Raw genomic sequence first — 20695 nt, forward strand, 5'->3', positions numbered from 1 at the left:
ATCCCACATGCCGCGGAGCAACTAAGCCCCTGTGCCACAACTACTGAGCCCGCGCGCCTAGAGCCCGTGCTCCGCAACAAGAGAAGCCACCGCAATGAGAAGCCCGCACACCGCAACAAAGAGCAGCTCCTGCTCGCCACAACTAGAGGAAGCCCGCGTGCAGCTATGAAGACCCAATACAGCCAAAAAATAAATAAGTTAATTAAAAAACAAAACAAAACAAAAAAACACCACTCAGAGGCCATTCGGGTTTGACTTTGGGCTCCCCCCGTCTCAGCATTCCCTGCGGCCCACTTCCCCTCAGATGGTAAAGCTGCTCTCTTCCCTCCAGGCCTTACGGCCGTCCACTCTTCTTTCAGAACAAAAATGTTAGTACAGCTAACCACAGAGAAGAAAAGGACACTCAGTAATGGAGCATCTAGCAGAATGTTAAACTGATTCCTTTGAGATAACTAATGTATGAATAACAGACCTCAGAAAAAAATCCCCAGAAGTCCAGACTGAGTGAGATTCCCCTAAGATAAACTGTAAGCTCAACCATCTAATTCAAACTTTAAATAAAGCAAGTGTGGACATTCCTGTGTACCCAGTATTGTGTGGAACATAGAAAGGAAGCCCACACATGGCTCCCTCCCCGAAGAACTGTCAGCTCATCAGGTGGCCCTGACACAGGATGCGGTCACGTGGCAGCCACGTGGCAGGGTCTGGCTGGGACTCCTGGCCGCACACACCCAGGATCTCTTCCCTTAACTCCTCGCACGTCCTTCATTTCTTAGCCCCCAGAGCAGGCCAGCTCCCCTACTCCCAGCTCTTGCCGCACTCTGGAACCTTCTGTCTGAGCATTTGCCACTGTGGTGACCACAAGTGCGATGACTTGGGTGTGAAGTAATGCCCGCCTCTGCCACTAGACCACGCAGTACCAGAGCAGGGACGAGGCTCACCACTGCAGCCCCAGCACCTCAAGTGCTAAACTGGCCGGGTGTTAAGAGAGGCACTGGCTGGCACGGCTAGGCATGGACTCACTGGAGAGACGGGAAGTGAGCTACCAGTAGGAGAGAACAGGGCCCAGACACGGCTGAGCAAGAGGGGAAAGTCAGTCCAGGCACTGAAGTAGCCACCAACGTCTCAGGTTCCCTTTTAAAGTTTCTGAAGAAGATTAAACCAGCATTTTATAACTTCTGTCTTAAAGAACTCTTACTAGGTGTTAAGGTAAACAAAACACAGGGTCCCAGCACCAAGAAACGCCCAAGGAGCCCTGCTGTACACAGGCTGCAGACTTCTCAGAGCCCTTCCTGTGCTAACACCCATCACCGGCCTTCCAAGGGGACCCACTGTGGTCTCTCCCACGGTCACCAGGCCTCGGGGCCTCCCCTGCCAGGCAACCCGCTGCAGATGACTGTTCAGAGTCTCTCGCCAGCCAGCCAGGAACTCCACGAGGAGAGGGACCTGGTCTTCTCTTCAGCACCCATCACATGCTCAAGTGTCACGCATAGGACAGGTGCTCACAGAGCAAATATTTACTACTACCTGGAAGCCAGTAAACTATATCATCCAGACATCAGCCCAAAAAGGTAAAATGAAACGTACACTTACCTGTCACTCTGTTTATTACAAAAATCGTTTCTTATTTTGTCCACAATAGAAGTTCGGGGAAGGATGTTGGTTTTGTTTTTTTTCTTGGCATCGTTTTCAACTACCACTATTAACCAGTCCACGGAGCTATGAGCTTTCAGAACATTCTGCCACTTGGTGAGGTCGTCTTTTACTGTAGCTTTATACACTTCAGTATCCTGAAAATAAACAACTCACTGTGAAAGCAGGTTAATTAGCATCCTTTAGTTTATATGGCAAATGTGTCTAATAACAGAAGACAGCATGCTTTACTGCTCCGGGGTGGGGACACTGCACGGAAAGCCCGGCGCTGGTCCCGGCTGCTGGCGCTCTGGGCAGGCTCAGCACCACGCCCCAGGTGTGCATCGTCCCCCAGACCAGGGAGGCCGAGGGGAGGTCTTCCAGCGTCACAGAGGAAGAGGTGGAGAGGCAGAGGGCCGAGCAAGCTGCCCACAGCAACACAGTCTGCTAACTAAGTTGGGACTTTAAAACCCAGGTCTGCAGGGCCAGAGGCCCTGGGCCCAAGCACAACAGGGTCCCAACACAGTCACAGCCCCACCTTGATGGGAGAGGCGAGTGTCTCTGGAGCCCCCAGAACCGCTCCAACCTCAATGCCACGTGCAGGCCACGTCAGGGGCAAGGCAGCTTCAGAGGCGAACCCGAGTAAAGAGGACACTCCAGGGCTTTTGAAAGTTGTTCTCATTCACATGGATCGATAAGGGAGCCGGCCTGGGCCTAAAAATCAAAGCTGCTCCTGACTCAGAGCACCACACCCCAGCCTGCTAAAGAGCGCCCCCCGCCTGCACGAACGCCGAGGCGAGCCTCGGTTCTCTTCCAGGGAGAAGCAAGGAAACAGAAGTCTTTCTTGCTTTGTAACTGTTTACAACTGACGTTATGCTCCATAAATCCACTTAGCAGATTCAGAGTGAAAAAACCAAGATGCTTAACTCATTTCAATATCAGGCACTTAAAAACCTTTGGAAACTATAATTAATAGCTACTGTCTAAATATATGCTTTCCCCTCTTTTAATAGAAAGATTCCTTACTATCCTGCCTATATTTTCTCCGGATTTTTTAGTCTCTCTCGAGTAACACTCATGTGATTGTGATTGATCCATGAATGAGTTAAATCTCAAATTCTGTATCAAGTCCCTCCTTTCGTTTAATTAATAAGTGAAAAGTTCCAAAAGGCAGTACTTAAAAATTTTAAAAACTGCTATGTCCTCAGTTTAAATTTGAAATAAGTACAATCTGAAAGAGATCTTTTGGTTAAAAAATAAAAGGAAAACCATCCTGCAAAAATCTAATTTCTGTGAATTAATATCCAACAGTAACATACACATATACTGCATATTTTCCATACAGTGGCAGTGCTTAGGACTGGAAGCTTAGATTTTACAATGCTGGTGTTCTGTCAGAACCCAGATGCATGAAGCCTGGAAAATGAAACCAAAAGGCCAGGGGTCTGCAGCCACAGACCCCGGCAGCTTTAAAATCAAGGCGCAGACACAAATCACAGGGCGGACAAGGGGCGGTGAGGAGCCCTGACAAGCTCCAAGGCCGTCCCGGGGCCAGTTCAGGGCGCCCTTCACCAGAATCCACACTGAGGAGAGGTGGCCGCACCCCAAGGGGACGCCAGCCCCTCTCCTGGGGACATCCTGTGGCAGCTTGCGGGGACTCTTGGGAAGAGGCCTCGCTGAGCAGCCGGCTGGACAGAGTCCCCCAAAGCTCTGGCGGAATCGGGAGGACAGAACCCAGTCCATCACTCACGACGGTGAGCAAACAGCGAACGTTCCTAAAAAGACTCGCTGACTCTGCAGAAGAGGAACCCAAGCTGAGCCACTGACGTTAAGGGTCTCTCAGGAAACCACAGCGAAGAGAGGAAGACGCCATCACAGGGAAGGAAGGGGGACGAGGGGGTCCTAGTGGGGAGCAGCCGCCCCGGCGCCAGAGCCAAGCCGGTGAGGAGGGCATCACAGCGCAGATGACGAAGGACTGGGGGCTGGCTTGGGGTGTCCCAGGCCAAGTAGGGCAAACAGGGCCTCCGAGGGGGGTCATGGGTCACATGAGGTGAGGAGGGGGTGATCCAGCAGAGCGTCAGCCCCAGAGCGGGGGCGGGGGGGCACCCACGCCACAGGGCAGCAGGACAGCAGTGACGGGAGAAGGTTCACAGGCAGCGATGATTCCAATAAGCAAACACATGGAGGATAATGAGTGCCTGGCTTCTCCAAGCCAGAGAAGGGAGTTACAAGGGGGGAAAGGGAAGGAACTATGTCTCAAGTAGTATAATATGACTTGGAGGAAAGAGGTGTAACTTACAGTGCATACTATAAACCAGAGTTCCCCAACCCCCCGGGCCAAGGACTGGTACCTGTCCGCGCCTATTAAGAGCCGGGCCACACAGCAGGAGGTGAGCGGCGGGCGAGCAAGCGAAGCTTCGTCTGTTGCTCTCCATCGCTCCCCATCACTGGCATCACCACCTGGACCATCCCCCCACCCCACCCCCCGTCCTTGGAAAAACTGTCTTCAACGAAACCGGTCCCTGGTGCCAAAGAGGTTGGGGACCGCTGCTATAAATCCTAAAGCAACTAGTGAAATAACATAACAAAGAGTTTTACTTTTAAATCTAAACTCCTAAACATTGTCAACTTGCTCCAAAAAATTTTCTTAACAGATGGTAATCAAAACTATCAATAGGAACTTCCCAGGTGGCACAGTGGTTAAGAATCCACCTGCCAATGCAGGGGACACAGGTTCGAGCCCTGGTCCAGGAGGATCCCACATGCCACAGAGCAACTAAGCCCGTGCACCACAACTACTGAGCCTGCGCTCTATAGAGCCCTCGAGCCACAACTACTGAGCCCGCGTGCCACAACTACTGAAGCCCGCACACCGAAACGAAGAGTAGCCCTCGCTCCCGCAACTAGAGAAAGTTTGCGCACAGCAACAAATACCCAACGCGGCCAAAAAAATTAATTAATTAAAATTAAATTAAATTTTTAAAAAACTATCAATAAAACAAAACAAAAAAACTAAAACAAAACAAAAAAACCCCACAGGCTCCCTACTAGAAAACAAGTTTAAGGAAAAAAAAAAAAAACATCATCCATAGTGCCCACAAAAACTACACCTAGCAAAAAAATGCAAGACTTTTATGAAAAACATATGACACGTTACCAAAACATAAAAAAGCCATAAAGAATGGAGAAACAAGCCAGGTTCCCAGAGGAGAAGATTCACGATCATTAAAATTCTTCTCAGATGAACGTGTAACTCTTTCAAGACAATCCCAATCAAAACACCTCAGTCTTTTGTTGTTTTCTTTTCAGTCACTGTTCCAGTTACCTACAGCTTTGTAACAAACCACTACAATACGCAGTGGTCCAGAAGATTTGCTCACAGACCTGCACCCTGGAGATTCGGTGGACAGCTCGTGTGCCCCACATGGTGTCAGCTGTGGCACTGGAAGGCTGGGAGCGAGAAGGCAATGACATGTCTGCTGGTGGACGCTAGCTTGTTGACAGGATCTGCTGGGGCTGGGAGTGCACACCTCCAGATGGCCTTCCCACAGGGGCGCTGACTTCCTCTGAGAATGGTGGCCAGGATCTGACAGCAAGCATCCCAAGAGGACGCAGCAAAAGATATATTCCCTTTTAGGACAGTCTCAAGAGTCATAGCTTCCCTTCTGTCAGTCAGACCCACCCAGATTCAACTGGAGGAAACACAGACCCAGGCTCTCATGGCAGGAATGTCACTGCCGTGCAGAGAAGAACACGTGGGATGGGAGATACTGGTACAGACATTTTTGGAAAATAAAACCTGTACACCTAACAATCGGATTCTAAAATTCATATGAAAGAGAAAATGCATGCTAGCCAAGAGATTTAGTTTAAAAGAAGAGATATCAATACGTATTATAAAAATGTAATTAAATGTAATTAAAAGTCTGGTCCAGGCATAGAACAGACAATGATCAATAGAACTGATGTGTCCAGAATACTGTGCATAAAGGATACTGCTTTAAAATAAAGGTGACGGGACTTCCCTGGTGGCGCAATGGTTAAGAATCCGCCTGCCATCCCCCATGCAGGGGACACGGGTTCGATCCCTGGTCCAGGAAGATCTCACATGCAGCGGAGCAATTATGCCCGCGAGCCACAACGACTGAGCCCGCGCGCCTAGAGCCCGTGCTCCGCAACAAGAGAAGCCACCACAATGAGAAGCCCGCGCACCGCAACGAAGAGTAGCCCCTGCTCGCCGCAACTAGAGAAAGCCCGCGCGCAGCAACGAAGACCCAATGCAGCCAAAAAATAAAAATAAATAAATAAATAAATATAAATAAATAAATAAATAAAATAAAGGTGACATTTTCAATAAGTGGGGAAAAGGTAGACTATTATGAAATGATATTAGGTCAAGTTGCTCCCCATTTAGACTACAGATTAGACACTGAACCCACATTACTCCTACCATATAAAAAATAACTTGAAGCTATACAGATCCAAATATAAAACACAAATTATAAAAATATTAAAAGAAAATATAGGAGAATATCAGTTATTATCTTCAGATAGACAAGGCCTTCCTAAACGTGAAACACTACTCAGAAACCATGTTTTTAACGACATATTTCACTCCATAAAGATTATAATAGTTATTAATATCCATGCACTAAATAATACATCAACTACCTATATAAAACAGAAACTACAGAAGATGCAGGAGAAATAGAACCATTCTAACAATAGAAGACTTTAACATACCACTGTCAGTTAAAGATAGATCAAGTGGACAAAACAAAATATAAATGACCTCAACAACATAATCAGTACAATAGCTCTTATGGGTACATAATTAATATTACAATCTAAAAACAAAGAAAATACATTCTCAAGTACACATGGAACATCCACAAACACTTTATTAGGTCCCAAAGAAAAAAAATTTTCCTAATAGCAGAAAATATTAAAAACACCACTCTAATCACAATGCAATAAAATTAGAAATGTTAAAGTGAAAAAATTTTTACACTTCCTTCTGGAGATTAAAAAACTTTCTGTTAAACTATTGAGTGTAAGGGGCGATACAAACAGAAAATAGAGAATTTCTGAAAAATAATAACAGAACACAGGGATATATTTAAATTCACATCTTTAAAGACCTATACCACTAAAAATTTAAGAATGAAAATAAATGCACTCCCAACTTAAAAAAACTAGGAAAAGAACAAAGTAAACTATAAGAAAACAAAAGGAAGGAAATAAATTGACAAATGGCTGAAACAGACCAATTTCCATGGAAGGGATACAGAAAGTGATCAAGGAACTATCCCACAAGAAAGTACCAGGCCCAGATGGTTTCTCAGGAGAACTCCATCAAACCCTAGAGACCAGACAGTACTAGTGCTACATAAACTGTTTCAGATATAGAAAACAAACAAAAACTTCCAAGTTATTTTTATGAATCAAGTATAACATTGATACCTAAACCTGATAAACACAGCAGAAAAAAAAGTTATAGACCAATCACTTGTGAATATATTGATAGATGCAAAAAATTCTAAATAATGTGAACAGACACCAATACCACATTAAGAAAATAATACTCTGACCAAGTGGAATATACCAGGAATGCAAGTATGGTTCAATAATAAGAAACCCATTAATGTAATTCAACAAATTAGTAGACATAAGTGGGAAAAATCATATGATTATCTCCACCAAGTATGAGAAAGCCTTTAACAGGATTCAACAGTGTATTCCTAATAAAAACCCTCGAGAAAATAGGAACGGATGGAAGTTCCTTCACACACTCGCTCAAATTTACCTTATTCCCATAGCCAGCGCCCTACTGTGGGGAGACACCACAGGCATTTCCACTGAAGTCAGGAATAAGGAAAAGATACCCACTGTCTCCACTGCTACTAGACAATGTCTTACAACAGGAAAAGCAATCTGAGGCATAAGAATTGAAAAGGAAGAAATAAGACTCTCTGCAGGTGACAGGATAGGATATCTGGAAAACCCTAGACTTTGGGGCCAAGAGAACCAATGATAAAACTAACTCATACAATAAAAGAATTCAGCAAGGTTAACATGAAAAAAATCAATGTCTTCATATACAAAAAAAATAACCAACTAGAAGATATAATGGGAGAGAAAACCCCGTTGACAATAGCAACTAAAAAGTAAAATACTTAGAAAAGTAATTTGATACTAAAATCCATGTGGAAAAATAAACATGCCAGAGCAACTAGGCAAACACTGAAGAGCATGACCCCTGAGAGAGGACCAGCCCGAGCAGGTACGAATGTGGACTGTCAGTCTAGGGAAAGCACTGCAAACAAACTCTGAACTCTTCACAGCAGGTTTGTTTCCGGCTGTAGTACAGGTGTAGCAATTCTGAAACAATCCTATGCACATTGCAGGACTGAGCAGGTGAGTGAACGTGTTGATGCGTCAGAGCCAGGGTAGATATAAACACGGAACAGGGTAAGGCAAGAAAGAGCCCTGTGGGGTTAGGCTAAAATCAGAGGCATCAGTATCAACTCATGATTTCTAAGACACATGCTTCCCTAGCCCTGTGTAGTCAAAAGGCATAAAGCAGGGACCCTCCCACAGGGCCAGGGGAACCAGGGCTCTGTGAAAAAATGGCTGATTCCAGCATAAGGGTAGCAAAGGGACAAGAACCCAGAATACCTTGTTGTGCCAGAAAGTTAGAAAGTGCTCAAAAGGACACAGGAGCCAGCTTGAAGTGACTCTCACTGGCCAAATCTGGGACAACTTGAACATCAAAATAAGTAGGGATAATTGACTATGAAGCACTAAATAAAACAGAAGCCCACAAAGGCTCTTCCCTAGAGTACAGCGCTGACTGATAAATTTGGGGAAGTGGTATGTGCAAGCCTTGGTAATGACTGGTGCAGGAAGAATCATCACTGGGGGCTAAATCTAGTCTGGATTTTGGAGGGGTTCCCGTCACTGTGCGATAGGGGTGCCTCCCTGGGCATAAACTGTGCAAACAACATGGCTTATGCTGAACATCTGCATTCCCCCGGGAGTCTAGCCACCCCTGGAGTTTTGCTGTGTGCCAGGCGGAGGCTGCCTATGTGCCTGGCCCAATAAAAACCCTGGGCGCCAAGTCTCCAACGAGCTCCCCTGGTGGACAGCATCTCACATGTGCTATCACACTTGTTCTCGGGAGCAAGCACATCCCACGTGACTCCACTGGGAAAGGCTACAAAGCAAAGTCAGCAAGGGCAAAAGGTGCACGGTGTGAAGGGGAGAACAGGCGTGAGCTTCGAGTCCTTTCTCATTAAAACTACAAAAACTACTTCTATATCCTCAGTTTCAGGTTAAAATGTCACAATATGTAATGATTTATATATTTTGTATACTGCTAAATGCTTGTTTTATTAGAGTCAAACAGACAGGAAGAAATGACCCACAGAATTTTCTATTCGTTCATGAAAGAAGAATTCCGTCAAGAATGGGTTCATGAACACAGAACTGCCAAGTACGAGTAAAGGCCGCAGTGCCCGCAGCTGCAGCGTCCCCTCCCTCAATGGGCGTTCCAGAGCGCCTCCTGCACCAGACACGGATCGTGAGTTAGGAGACACAGTCCCCTGCCCCCAGAGAGCCCGCAAACCAGAACCAGAGACAAACAAGGATTCGCAAGTACAGTAACTGTCATGATGGTGAGTACAGGGTGTTATGAAAACAAAGCTCAAAGTAAATATTAAAAATACCTAGTGCCCGCTAGGCCACAGTGAGATGGCTCACAAGAACTGGAAACACAAGTAAGACTATATTTGGTGATCACCACGAGTGCCCCGCGCTGGGCCAGAGCAGAAAATAGGCCACGGCAAAGCCACACGCTTGGCTGAAGGATGGAGAAAAGAGAAGACTACCAAAAAATTAAAATTAAAAAGTAAATTTCAAAAAGTATAGCTGTCTTAGCAAAACCCAGACCTCTGAATCTTAACCCCATTCCAAGACACGTTCTTGTAACTTTTCCTTTTAAATGAATACTTACACAGCATTCCGTCCAATAAATATGAAGAAAGGGGAACGTGAGCAGAGCTTTGTTTCCTTCTTTGGGCAGCAGCTCCTCTTTGAATTGAACAAAGTTAGATTCTAGGTGAATCATCTTTGGAGCTCGGCCATAGGACCTATAAACAATTTTTAACAAGTCACTGAGAAAAATGAGAATGTTTAGCAGAAAGAAAAGGAGAAAACGACAACAACAATTTAATCATATCTATGAGTTCAGAAGTACACATAGGGCACTAAGCCTGAACTGTAGCGATTACATATGCTATCCGAAAAGACGCTGTAACTTAGTTTAAACACAGCCCACACGGACACGTCAAGGCTCCCCATAAATCTGTCGGCTTTACTTTGCTTGCAACACAGACTTCTAAGAAAAACGGATGTTAACCTACAGTCACTATAAAAGAAGAAAAGAGTTTCCCAATTGTCAAAAGTGCTGTGTGAAGTTATCAAAGCTTTAAACTGCTCTAATACTTTTGTGACAACCCGTATTATCCAAAAAAGAGAACTGTCTGGTGAAAAAGAACAGGTTTCATTCACATAGCATAAATAAAATAGTGGTAACCACCCCCTCCATTTTTTCTCAACCCAAGAACAAAGGACACATAGAGAAATCCCACAAGCTGCACTCATCTAATCTATGGCTATCAGAGGGTATGGATGCTGTTTTATTATACTTATAAAAATAAATTATGCTACATACATCTTTTTTCCATACCTCTATTTTCCACCTCTAGTAGTTGTATCTCTTTTAAATATCTATAGCTGGATTTTGTATTTTTTATCCAATCTAAGGAGTCTCGGTGATTAATAAGCTAAAACCAACCAAATTTAACGTGATTATGCTTGAACTTGTGGATTTTCTATTTCAGGCTCTCTATTTTTTTCTGTCCTTTGAGAGATTAATCAAGTTTTCTTTTTCCATCCTTTTTCTCTGTTAGTTTGAAAGTTTAACCATCTATTTCTTTTCTGCTGTTGGTTACATTTTAGTTTTTAATATGCATAAACTTAAATTTCCCTCTCAAAGACTACAGTAAATGTCTACCTCTCCTTGAACAAGACAAAGATAGTACACTGTCTTCTCTCTGCTTTCCTCCACAATCTGAAATTTTAGATTTTTTAATTCTTAAAAGCATTGACACCATAATATAGCACAGTATTTATGACTTGCGTGCTGGCAGCTGCTTCCTTTATCCTGTGAATTCATGGTTCATTTTCCTTTTTCTTGAGATACATTCCTTAATTATTTCACAGAGAGTAGTACAGTTTCTGATCATACATGTCTGAAAATGTTTCCCAACGATCTCCATCCGGTGGCAAGCAGCAAATATAAGATGTGAACAGCACTCTGGAGAGAACACGTGTGGTGCCGTGTGGCCAGACTGGCAGATCAGGGCCCCCGGCCATCCTGGGCCCAGCTGGCATCCTGTCTCTCCCAAGGCCCGGGGGAGGCTGAGGCAGTCTTCCCACTTGTATGAGTGTGAATAATACAGAACTCTAGATTCAGAGGTACTTGCCCTCAAGACTCTTCTTAAATGCTATATTTTATGCTACATTTTAAATGCTGTTAGAGACTGCAAATTTGGTTTTTCTTTTCTCCTTGTTGCTTGGCATGGCTTTTTGTTTGCTTTGTTTTGTTTCCATTCTGCTTGACATTCAGCGGCCCCTGCAATCTCCGAACTCACTGCTGGGAAAATCTTGATGCCAGTTTTTCAAGTATCGCCTGTCCTCCACCCTCTCTATACTCTCCTTCTGAAACAGCTTCTACAGGGACATTGAAACTTCTGGACTTGGCCTTCACGGCTCAGCTTTCCTTTCACACCTCCAACTCCAGCTCTCAGCATTCAACTCCAGAGTTTCCAAGCGCAATCTCCCAACTCACTACTTTGCTTTTCAGCTACACAGCAGTTCACTGCATCAAGTAAAGTTTCTGCTTCAATTTTTTTCCCCGAAGATCTAATCAATTAATTTAAAATTTTATCAAAGTAATATATATACACTTTAACATGTCAAATAGTACTAAAGAGCTTTATACACACACACACACACACACCCCCCACGGCAGAAGGAACCCTGCCCGGGCCTTCTATCACCCCTTTCTACCCCTCGCCTACCAAGGTCCTGGGACCTGGGCCCTGGGCCCTGTCACCTGTCAGGGACTCGCCTGCTTCTCAGGGAGCCACCTCTGCAGACACATGGGCTCAGCTTTCCCTCCTATTCCTCTGTCCATCCTCCTTTTCCCAAAGAGGCGTCCACGTCTCTGCTGCCGCCACTTCTGCCCTTCTCTGTCCTTGAACATTTCTCGTTCTTTTTTCTCATTTAGTTTTCAAGAAGGTGAAGAGATGAAAATACGTATTAAATCTATGCAGTGTCTCTATTTCATTTTTTTCCTCATAACCCCCTTTCCTGTTTCTTCTATCTTTCTGAATGTTTAAATAATATATACTATTGGAAACCCTCTACAGATTACTCCATTTCTTCAGGTATTAAACTCTTCCGTTTGCTGGACTGTTTTCTCTCATTCACAGCACTGGGCCTCTTGAGATGCTGAATAATTTTTCTGTAAGAGAATTCTCCCACATTCTGTACATTCTTCATATTACATGTAGGTAATTAAATACATTCCTTGTAACACTATAATCGGGCACAAAAATTAGACTAGATTCATTAGAGAGCCTGGATAAGTCACCTAGAATGTTAACTCTTCACGTTAGTAGATTACAAACTGGTGATCAGAAAGGAATAACATAGCAAGAATCAGAATTACACGAACATGAGTAACAACAGGAAATTCTTCATACACCTTGGTTAAAATCAGATTACCGGTATTAACAAGTCACAATCCAAACATTTTCTACAAATAATATCTAATCTTACCAGAAATTAGTCTTCCAGTAAGATAATTCAAAGTCAATTATTTCCTCAGAACAAGTCATTAGAGGAACAATTACAAACAATAGGGCAAACGAGAGGATTGATCTGGTTTCCCTCCTAATTTTTTTTAATAAATTTATTTATTTTTAATTTTTATTTTTGGCTGCACTGAGTCTTCATTGCTGCGCGCGGGCTTTCTCTAGTTGCGGCGAGCAGGGGCTACTCTTCGTTGCAGTGTGCGGGCTTCTCATTGCAGTGGCTTCTCTTGTTGCAGAGCAAGGGCTCTAGGTGTGTGGACTTCAGTAGTTGTGGCACGCAGGCTCAGTAGTTGTGGCACACAGGCTCAGTAGTTGCGGCACACGAGCTCTAGAGTGCAGGCTCAGTAGTTGTGGTGCACGGGCTCAGCTGCTCCGCAGCATGTGGGATCTTCCCGGGCCGGGGCTCGAGCCCGTGTCCCCTACATTGGCAGGCGGATTCTTAACCACTGTGCCACCAGGGAAGCCCCTCCTTCCTAATTTTTAAGTAACATCTTTCTGTACACTTTCTCATCCTTAAGAGAAGAGCCAGGAGCTCAGGGCAGAGAGAAGGCCTCATAAGACAGCAGACAGAGGCACCTGCTCTAATGTGGAATCGGAGTGTGCGTCTCCTTTCCAAAATGCCATGAGGAATCAGAAGCCATTCCTATAAAAGTGGGCCTTCAGCTCAGAAGAAGTGTCCCATTTCTACCATCCTATGACTTGTCAAGAAAATCAGCACATTCCTTAGAGAAGAAGGCCCACGATTACGTGGCTCCACTCAGTTTCCTGAAAACTTAGCCTTTAACTCTTACTACTTCACTTGCTCACACAAATGCCTACAAAACGAGGGAGATGCAGCAAAAACCAGAGGCGCCATACCTTCTCCATTCCATCGGTTCTCTTGGAAGCTGCTGGGAGAGCGTCGGATAAATAGAGGTAAATAAATTCTGATCTCCAGCACCTACAACAGGAATAAAAATGGCATTTTTAGGTAAATATAGGAAAAATGGCTCTAAAATTTATTAATTGGTATTTTTAGGCAACTTAATAATTTAGCAGAATGACATCACAAAACAAGATTTTTTCATATCTTTAAATAAGTGGTCTCAAGAAAACCAGCACTTGACACGTGATCTAACTAACCCTCGCCTGGCCTCTCTGAAGGGGGTATGATTCTCCCCATGAGGAGGAGGAGGAGGAGGATCAGCAAAGTGGAGTCACCTGCCTGGGGTCTGAAAGCTAAGGAGAGGCGGAGCGGGCCCAGCTCCAGCCAGCCTCGCCCCTGTGTCAGCTCACACAGCCGCTGCTCTCTCCAACTTGGACAAAACAGTCATGAAACTCCAGGCAGAGTAGGAAACCCGGACAAGTGAACATGAGTTTCTTCACCAAAATAAGCTCGATACGCATCCAAATGCCACTAGGAGCCAAGACGTACAATACGCTCTCTGTGCCCATGCCACCCAGGACACCGGACATGCCTGCTCTCGTCCAGTCCACACGGGAAGTCCTGGAGGCAGACACGACCTCACGGCCGAGGAGGGGGAGCACAAAGCTGGCTGGCTGCGGAGACCAGTGAGGAACCCAGGAGTGTCTGACTTCGCATGCTGTTAATTCAGCTCTTTCATCCTAGCTTCGACGGAACTGAAAAATCCACTTAGCTCTCATAAAATGATAGCATAACCATATCGTACTTAGGCTTAAAAAGAACCTTTCAGTAGATGACTCAAATTCTTATACTCAGCGGATCCTCTAACTTTAAGCAAAACCATTTTCCATTTGCTTTTATATTGATCTTAAAGAAATCATTGGGAATTGATGTGGGCCATTAACACATTTGCTTATTTTGCTATCATGAGCCCCCCAAAAAAACCACAACAAAACAAAACGAAACCTTCCCCACACCACATAACACTGTCAAGTGACTGCTGAGAGGAACGGTGTTTCTGGGCAGCTGAGCTGCTTATCAGAGAGGCAGTGGGGCACAGTGACTGGACACAGATGCTGAAAGGCTGATGGCCTGGCTCCCACCTGAGCTCCACCATCTACCAGCTGAGTAAGCACGGGGAGACCACCGAGCCTTTCTGTGCCTCGGGGACCATCTGTGAAATGGGAAAATAAGAATAGCTCCCAACAGGGCTGTGGTGAGACTGAGTGAGTCAACACAAAAAACCTTGAACAAGGCCTGACACAAAGTAAATCCTTAATAAGGGTTACTATTAATAATTTATTGTTGACATAAAAACAACTTTTATGTTTTAACTCATCATTTTTCATCATGTTCATTTATTTGGTAGTTGTCTTAGAAATCAAAGTAAGAAAACCTTCAGTTAGCTTCAGATTTCTTATCTTTGAGTGCCAACCCCTGCTGTCTCTTTTAAAGGTTCTAAGATCAGAAATTAGGGCAAACACATAGACGCTTTCTCCTCTTTCACTTGGTTTTTTATATATATATATATATATATATATATACACATACATATATATATATATATATATATATATGGTCCTTGCAATAAAGTCTCACATAAAGGTACAGAGGGCGGAGTCAAGATGGCATACTAGGAGGACGCGGAATTCGTGTCTCCACACAACTAGGGCACCTACCAGGCACCAGTGGGGGACCACAGACACCTAAGGGGACGGGAGGAACCCCCAACAACCAGGTAGGACGTGGGGCATGGGGGGAGTGAAGGGGGAGGAGAAGTGGAGGCAGGAGGGGACTGGCGTCCCTGAGGGGCGGCTGGGGGAGGGGAAGGGATCCCACGCCTGAAGGGGGAAATTGGGGGACCACTGGGAGGGCAGAGGATCAAAAGGGAGCGTGGCCAGGTTTCCCCTGCCCGGGAGCCTGCTGAGATCCCGGGCCCGATCCTGTGCCCACCGAGGCCTCCTTCAGCCGCGAGGGTCCTGAGGGAATGGGAGGGAGGGAAGGGGGAGCAAAAGTAAAGGCCGGACCTCCGGGACCAGCACCTGAGGGGCGGCTGGGGGAGGGGAGGAGTTCCTACACCCAGCGGGACCCACCCACGGTTAGGGGTCCAGCAGCGACAGGGGAGATCCTGGGGGAGATGGTGGGGAGGGGTGCGAAGGAACGGAAGGGAACGGGGTCAGTACTTGCCCTGTCCACTTAGGCACCAGGGAGCCTGTTGGGCTCCCGGGCCTAATCCTCTGCCCTCCCAGCCTCCCTCCTGCTGCGCAGAGCCCAAGCTCCACCCCTACACTCGGAGACCCCCTCTGAAACCCCCTCCAAGGCACTGGGACCAGGCCCCACCCACACACCCCCACTTAGGGCCCTACCTCCAGACTCCGGAGCTCCACACTCCAGAGGCCCTCCTTCCACGTGCTGCCTCTCCCTTTCCGCCCTAAGCAGAGGTCCCGCCCCACGCTCATGCGTCACCCCCCCACCCGCCTAGGTCCCGCCCCACCCTAAACCCCACCCCTGCCTAAGTTCCACCCCCACCTGAACTCCGCCCTCATAGCCAAGGCTTCTTTTTGTTGTTGTTTTTCCCTCTTTTAGACTGGGGTTCTGTTTCACCTTGTTGATTCATTGTTGTTAATTCTTTTAGAATTTTATTTTTCCTACTAAATCTTTTTTCTAATTTTATTTTATTCTTTACACTTTGTTAGTGATCTCTCCTTTTGGCTTGTTCGCCCCCCCTTTTCTTTCTTTTTTTTTTTTTCTTTCTTCTGTTGTGGTTTTATTTTACCTTGTTGCAGTTGTTTCAATTATAGTTTTATTTTTCCTAATATATCTTTTATCTTTCCAATTTTATTTTTTTATTCTTTGATATTGTACTGCACCTTTTTTTTCTTTCTTTCTTTTTTTTTTCACAGTTCCACAAAGCTTGCGAGATCTTGGTTCCCAGGCCAGAGGTCAGGCCTGAGCTCCTGTGGTGAGAGCTCTGAGTCTAAACCACTGGACTGACAGAGAACCTCAGACCCCAGGGAATATTAACTGGAGTGAGGCCTCCTGGAGGTCCTCATCTCAGCACCAAGTCCCAGCTCTATCCAACTGCCTACAAACTCCAGTGCTTGACGTCTCAGTCCAAACAACCAGTAAGACAGGAATTCAGCACCACCCATCAAAAAAAAAAAAAGAAACGACAAAAAAATGTTACAGATGAAGGTGCAAGGTAAAAACCTACAAGACCAAATAAATGAAGACGAAACAGGCAACCTACCTAAAAACGAATTCAGAGTAATGATAGTAAAGATGATCCAAAATCTCGAAAAAGAATGGAGAAAATACAAGAAACATTTAACAAGGACCTAGAAGAACTAGAGCAAACAAACAGTGATGAACAACACAATTACTGAAATTTAAAATACTCTAGAAGGAATCAATAACAGAATAACTGAGGTGGAAGAACGGATAAGTGAGCTGGAAGATAAAATGGTAGAAATAACTGCCAGGGAGCAGAATAAAGAAAAAAGAATGAAAGGAACTGAGGACAGTCTCGGAGACCTCTGGGACAACATTAAATGCACCATCATTCAAATTATAGGGGTCCCAGAAGAAGAGAAAAAGAAAGGGACTGAGAAAATATTTGAAGAGATTATAGTCGAAAACTTCCCTAACATGGGAAAGGAAATAGTCAATCAAGTCCAGGAAGCGCAGAGAGTACCATACAGGATAAACCCAAAGAGAAACACACCGAGACACATATTAATCAAACTATCAAAAATTAAATACAAAGAAAACATATTAAAAGCAGCAAGGGAAAAGCAACAAATAACATATAAGGGAATCCCTATAAGGTTAACAGCTGATCTTTCAGCAGAAACTCTGAAAGCCAGAAGCGAGTGGCAGGACATATTTAATTAAAGTGATGAAAGGGAAAAACCTGCAACCAAGATTACTCTACCCAGCAAGGATCTCATTCAGATTCGATGTAGAAATTAACACCTTTACAGACAAGCAAAAGATAAGGGAACTCACCACCACCAAACCAGCTTTACAACAAATGCTAAAGGAACTTCTCTAGGTAGGAAACACAAGAGAAGGAAAAGACCCACAAAAACAAACCCAAAACAACTAAGAAAATGGTAATCAGAACATACATATCAATAATTACCTTAAATGTAAATGGATTAAATGCTCCAACAAAAAGACATAGACTGGCTGAATGGATACAAAAACAAGACCCGTATATATGTTGTCTACAAGAGACCGACTTCAGACCTCGGGACACATACAGACTGAAAGTGAGGAAATGGAAAAACATATTCCACACAAATGGAAATCAAAAGAAAGCTGGAGTAGCAATTCTCATATCAGACAAAATAGACTTTAAAATAAAGACTATTACAAGAGACAAAGAAGGACACTACATAATGATCAAGGGATCAATCCAAGAAGAAGATATAACAATTGTAAATATTCATGCACCCAACATAGGAGCACCTCAATACATAAGGCAATGCTAACAGCCATAAAAGGGGAAATCGACAGTAACACAATCATAGTAGGGGACTTTAACACTCCACTTTCACCAATGGACAGATCATGCAAAATGAAAATAAATAAGGAAACACAAGCTTTAAATGACACATTAAACAAGATGGACTTAATTGACATTTATAGGACATTCCATCCAAAAACAACAGAATACACTTTCTTCTCAAGTGCTCATGGAACATTCTCCAGGATAGATCATATCTTGGGTCACAAATCAACCCTTGGTAAATTTAAGAAAATTGAAATCATATCAGGTATCTTTTCCGACCACAACGCTATGAGACTAGATACCAATTACAGGAAAAAAACTGTAAAAAATACAAACACATGGAGGCTAAACAATACGTTACTAAATAACCAAGAGATCACTGAAGAAATCAAAGAGGAAATCAAAAAATACCTAGAAACGAATGACAGTAAAAAAACATGATGACCCAAAACCTATGGGATGCAGCAAAAGCAGTTCTAAGAGGGAAGTTTATAGCAATACAATCCTACCTCAAGAAACACGAAAAATCTCAAATAAACAACCTAACCTTACACCTAAAGCAATTAGAGAAAGAAGAACAAAAAAAACCCAAAGTTAGCAGAAGGAAAGAAATCATAAAGATCAGATCAGAAATAAGTGAAAAAGAAATAAAGAAAACAATAGCAAAGATCAATAAAACTAAAATCTGGTTCTTTGAGAAGATAAACAAAATTGATAAACCATTAGCCAGACGCATCAAGAAAAAAAAGGGAGAAGACTCAAATCAACAGAATTAGAAATGAAAAAGAAGTAACAACTGACACTGCAGAAATACAAAGAATCATGAGAGATTACTACAAGCAACTATATGCCAATAAAATGGACAACCTGGAAGAAATGGACAAATTCTTAGAAAAGCACAACCTTCCGAGGCTGAACCAGGAAGAAATAGAAAATATAAACAGACCAATCACAAGCACTGAAATTGAATCTGTGATTTAAAAATCTTCCAAGAAACAAAAGCCCAGGACCAGATGGCTTCACAGGCAAATTCTATCAAACATTTAGAAAAGAGCTAACACCTATCCTTCTCAAACTCTTCTGAAATACAGCACAGGGAGGAACACTCCTAAGCTCATTCTACGAGGCCACCATCACCCTGATACCAAAAGCAGACAAAGATGTCACAAAAAAAGATATCTCTGATGAACACAGATGCAAAAATCCTCAACAAAATACTAGCAAACAGAATCCAACAGCACATTAAAAGGATCATACACCACGATCAAGTGGGGTTTATCCCAGGAATGCAAGGATTCTTCAATATACACAAACCAATCCATGTGATATACCATATTAACAAATTGAAGGATAAAAAATCATATGAAAATCTCAATAGATACAGAAAAAGCTTTTGACAAAATTCAACACCCATTTATGATAAAAACCCTCCAAAAAGTAGGCATAGGGGGAACTCACCTCAACATAATAAAGGCCATATATGACAAACCCACAGCCAACATCGTTCTCAATGGTGAAAAACTGAAACCATTTCCTCTAATATCAGGAACAAGACAAGGTTGTCCACTCTCACCACTATTATTCAACATAGTTTTGGAAGTTTTAGCCACAGCAATTAGAGAAGAAAAAGAAATAAAGGGAATCCAAATCGGAAAAGATAAAGTAAAGCTGTCACTCTTTGCAGATAATGTGATACTATACACAGAGAATCCTAAAGATGCTACCAGAAAACTACGAGAGCTAATCAATGAATTCGGTAAAGTAGCAGGATACAAAATTAATGCACAGAAATCTCTTGCATTCCTATACACTAATGACGAAAAATCTGAAAGAGAAATTAAGGAAACACTCCCATTTACCACTGCAACAAAAAGAATAAAATACCTAGGAATAACCCTACATAAGGAAACAAAATACCTGTATGCAGGAAACTCTAAGACACTGATGAAAGAAATTAAAGATGATACCAACAGATGGAGAGGTATACCATGTTCTTAGATTGGAAGAATCAACATTGTGAAAATGACTATACTACCCAAAGCAATCTACAGATTCAATGCAATCCCTATCAAACTACCAATGGCATTTTTCACAAAACTAGAACAAAAAATTTCACAGCTTGTATGGAAACACAAAAGATCCCCAATAGCCAAAGCAATCTCGAGAAAGAAAAACGGAGCTGGAGAAATCAGGCTCCCGGACTTCAGACTATACTACAAAGCTACAGTAATCAACACAGTATGGTACTGGCACAAAAACAGAAATACAGATCAATGGAAAAGGATTGAAAGCCCAGAGATAAACCCACACACATATGGGCACCTAATTTATGACAAAGAAGGCAAGAACATACAATGGAGAAAAGACAGCCTCTTCAATAAGTGGTGATGGGAAAACTGGACAGCTACATGTAAAAGAATGAAATTAGAACACTTCCAAACACCGTACACAAAAATAAACTCAAAATGGATCAAAGACCTAAATGTAAGCCCAGACACTATCAAACTCTTAGAGGGAAACACAGGCAGAACACTCTATGACATAAATCACAGCAAGATCCTTTTTGACCCACCTCCTAGAGAAATGGAAATCAAAACAAAAATAAACAAATGGGACCTAATGAAACTTAAAAGCTTTTGCACAGCAAAGGAAACCATAAACGAGACGAAAAGACAACCCTCAGAATGGGAAAAAATATTT

The 20695-nt window shown here is 43.5% G+C and overlaps 1 protein-coding gene across 4 annotated transcripts in view; it reads right to left on the bottom strand.

The window, feature by feature from the left end:
* The window catches only part of TRAPPC10 (trafficking protein particle complex subunit 10), a 90402-nt gene that overhangs the window by 48614 nt on the left and 21093 nt on the right, over positions 1–20695 (bottom strand). For all 4 annotated transcript variants that reach the window (XM_061193846.1, XM_061193843.1, XM_061193845.1 and 1 more), the window contains 3 exons: positions 13434–13515; positions 9647–9782; positions 1594–1790 (listed from right to left, as the gene is read on the bottom strand). In XM_061193846.1, coding sequence (XP_061049829.1) covers positions 1594–1790; positions 9647–9782; positions 13434–13515 — 415 coding nt within the window. The remainder of the gene's footprint in view (positions 1–1593; positions 1791–9646; positions 9783–13433; positions 13516–20695) is intronic.

The sequence above is a fragment of the Eubalaena glacialis genome, chromosome 6, assembly GCF_028564815.1.
Source record: "Eubalaena glacialis isolate mEubGla1 chromosome 6, mEubGla1.1.hap2.+ XY, whole genome shotgun sequence".
Classification (NCBI taxonomy): Eukaryota; Metazoa; Chordata; class Mammalia; order Artiodactyla; family Balaenidae; genus Eubalaena; species Eubalaena glacialis.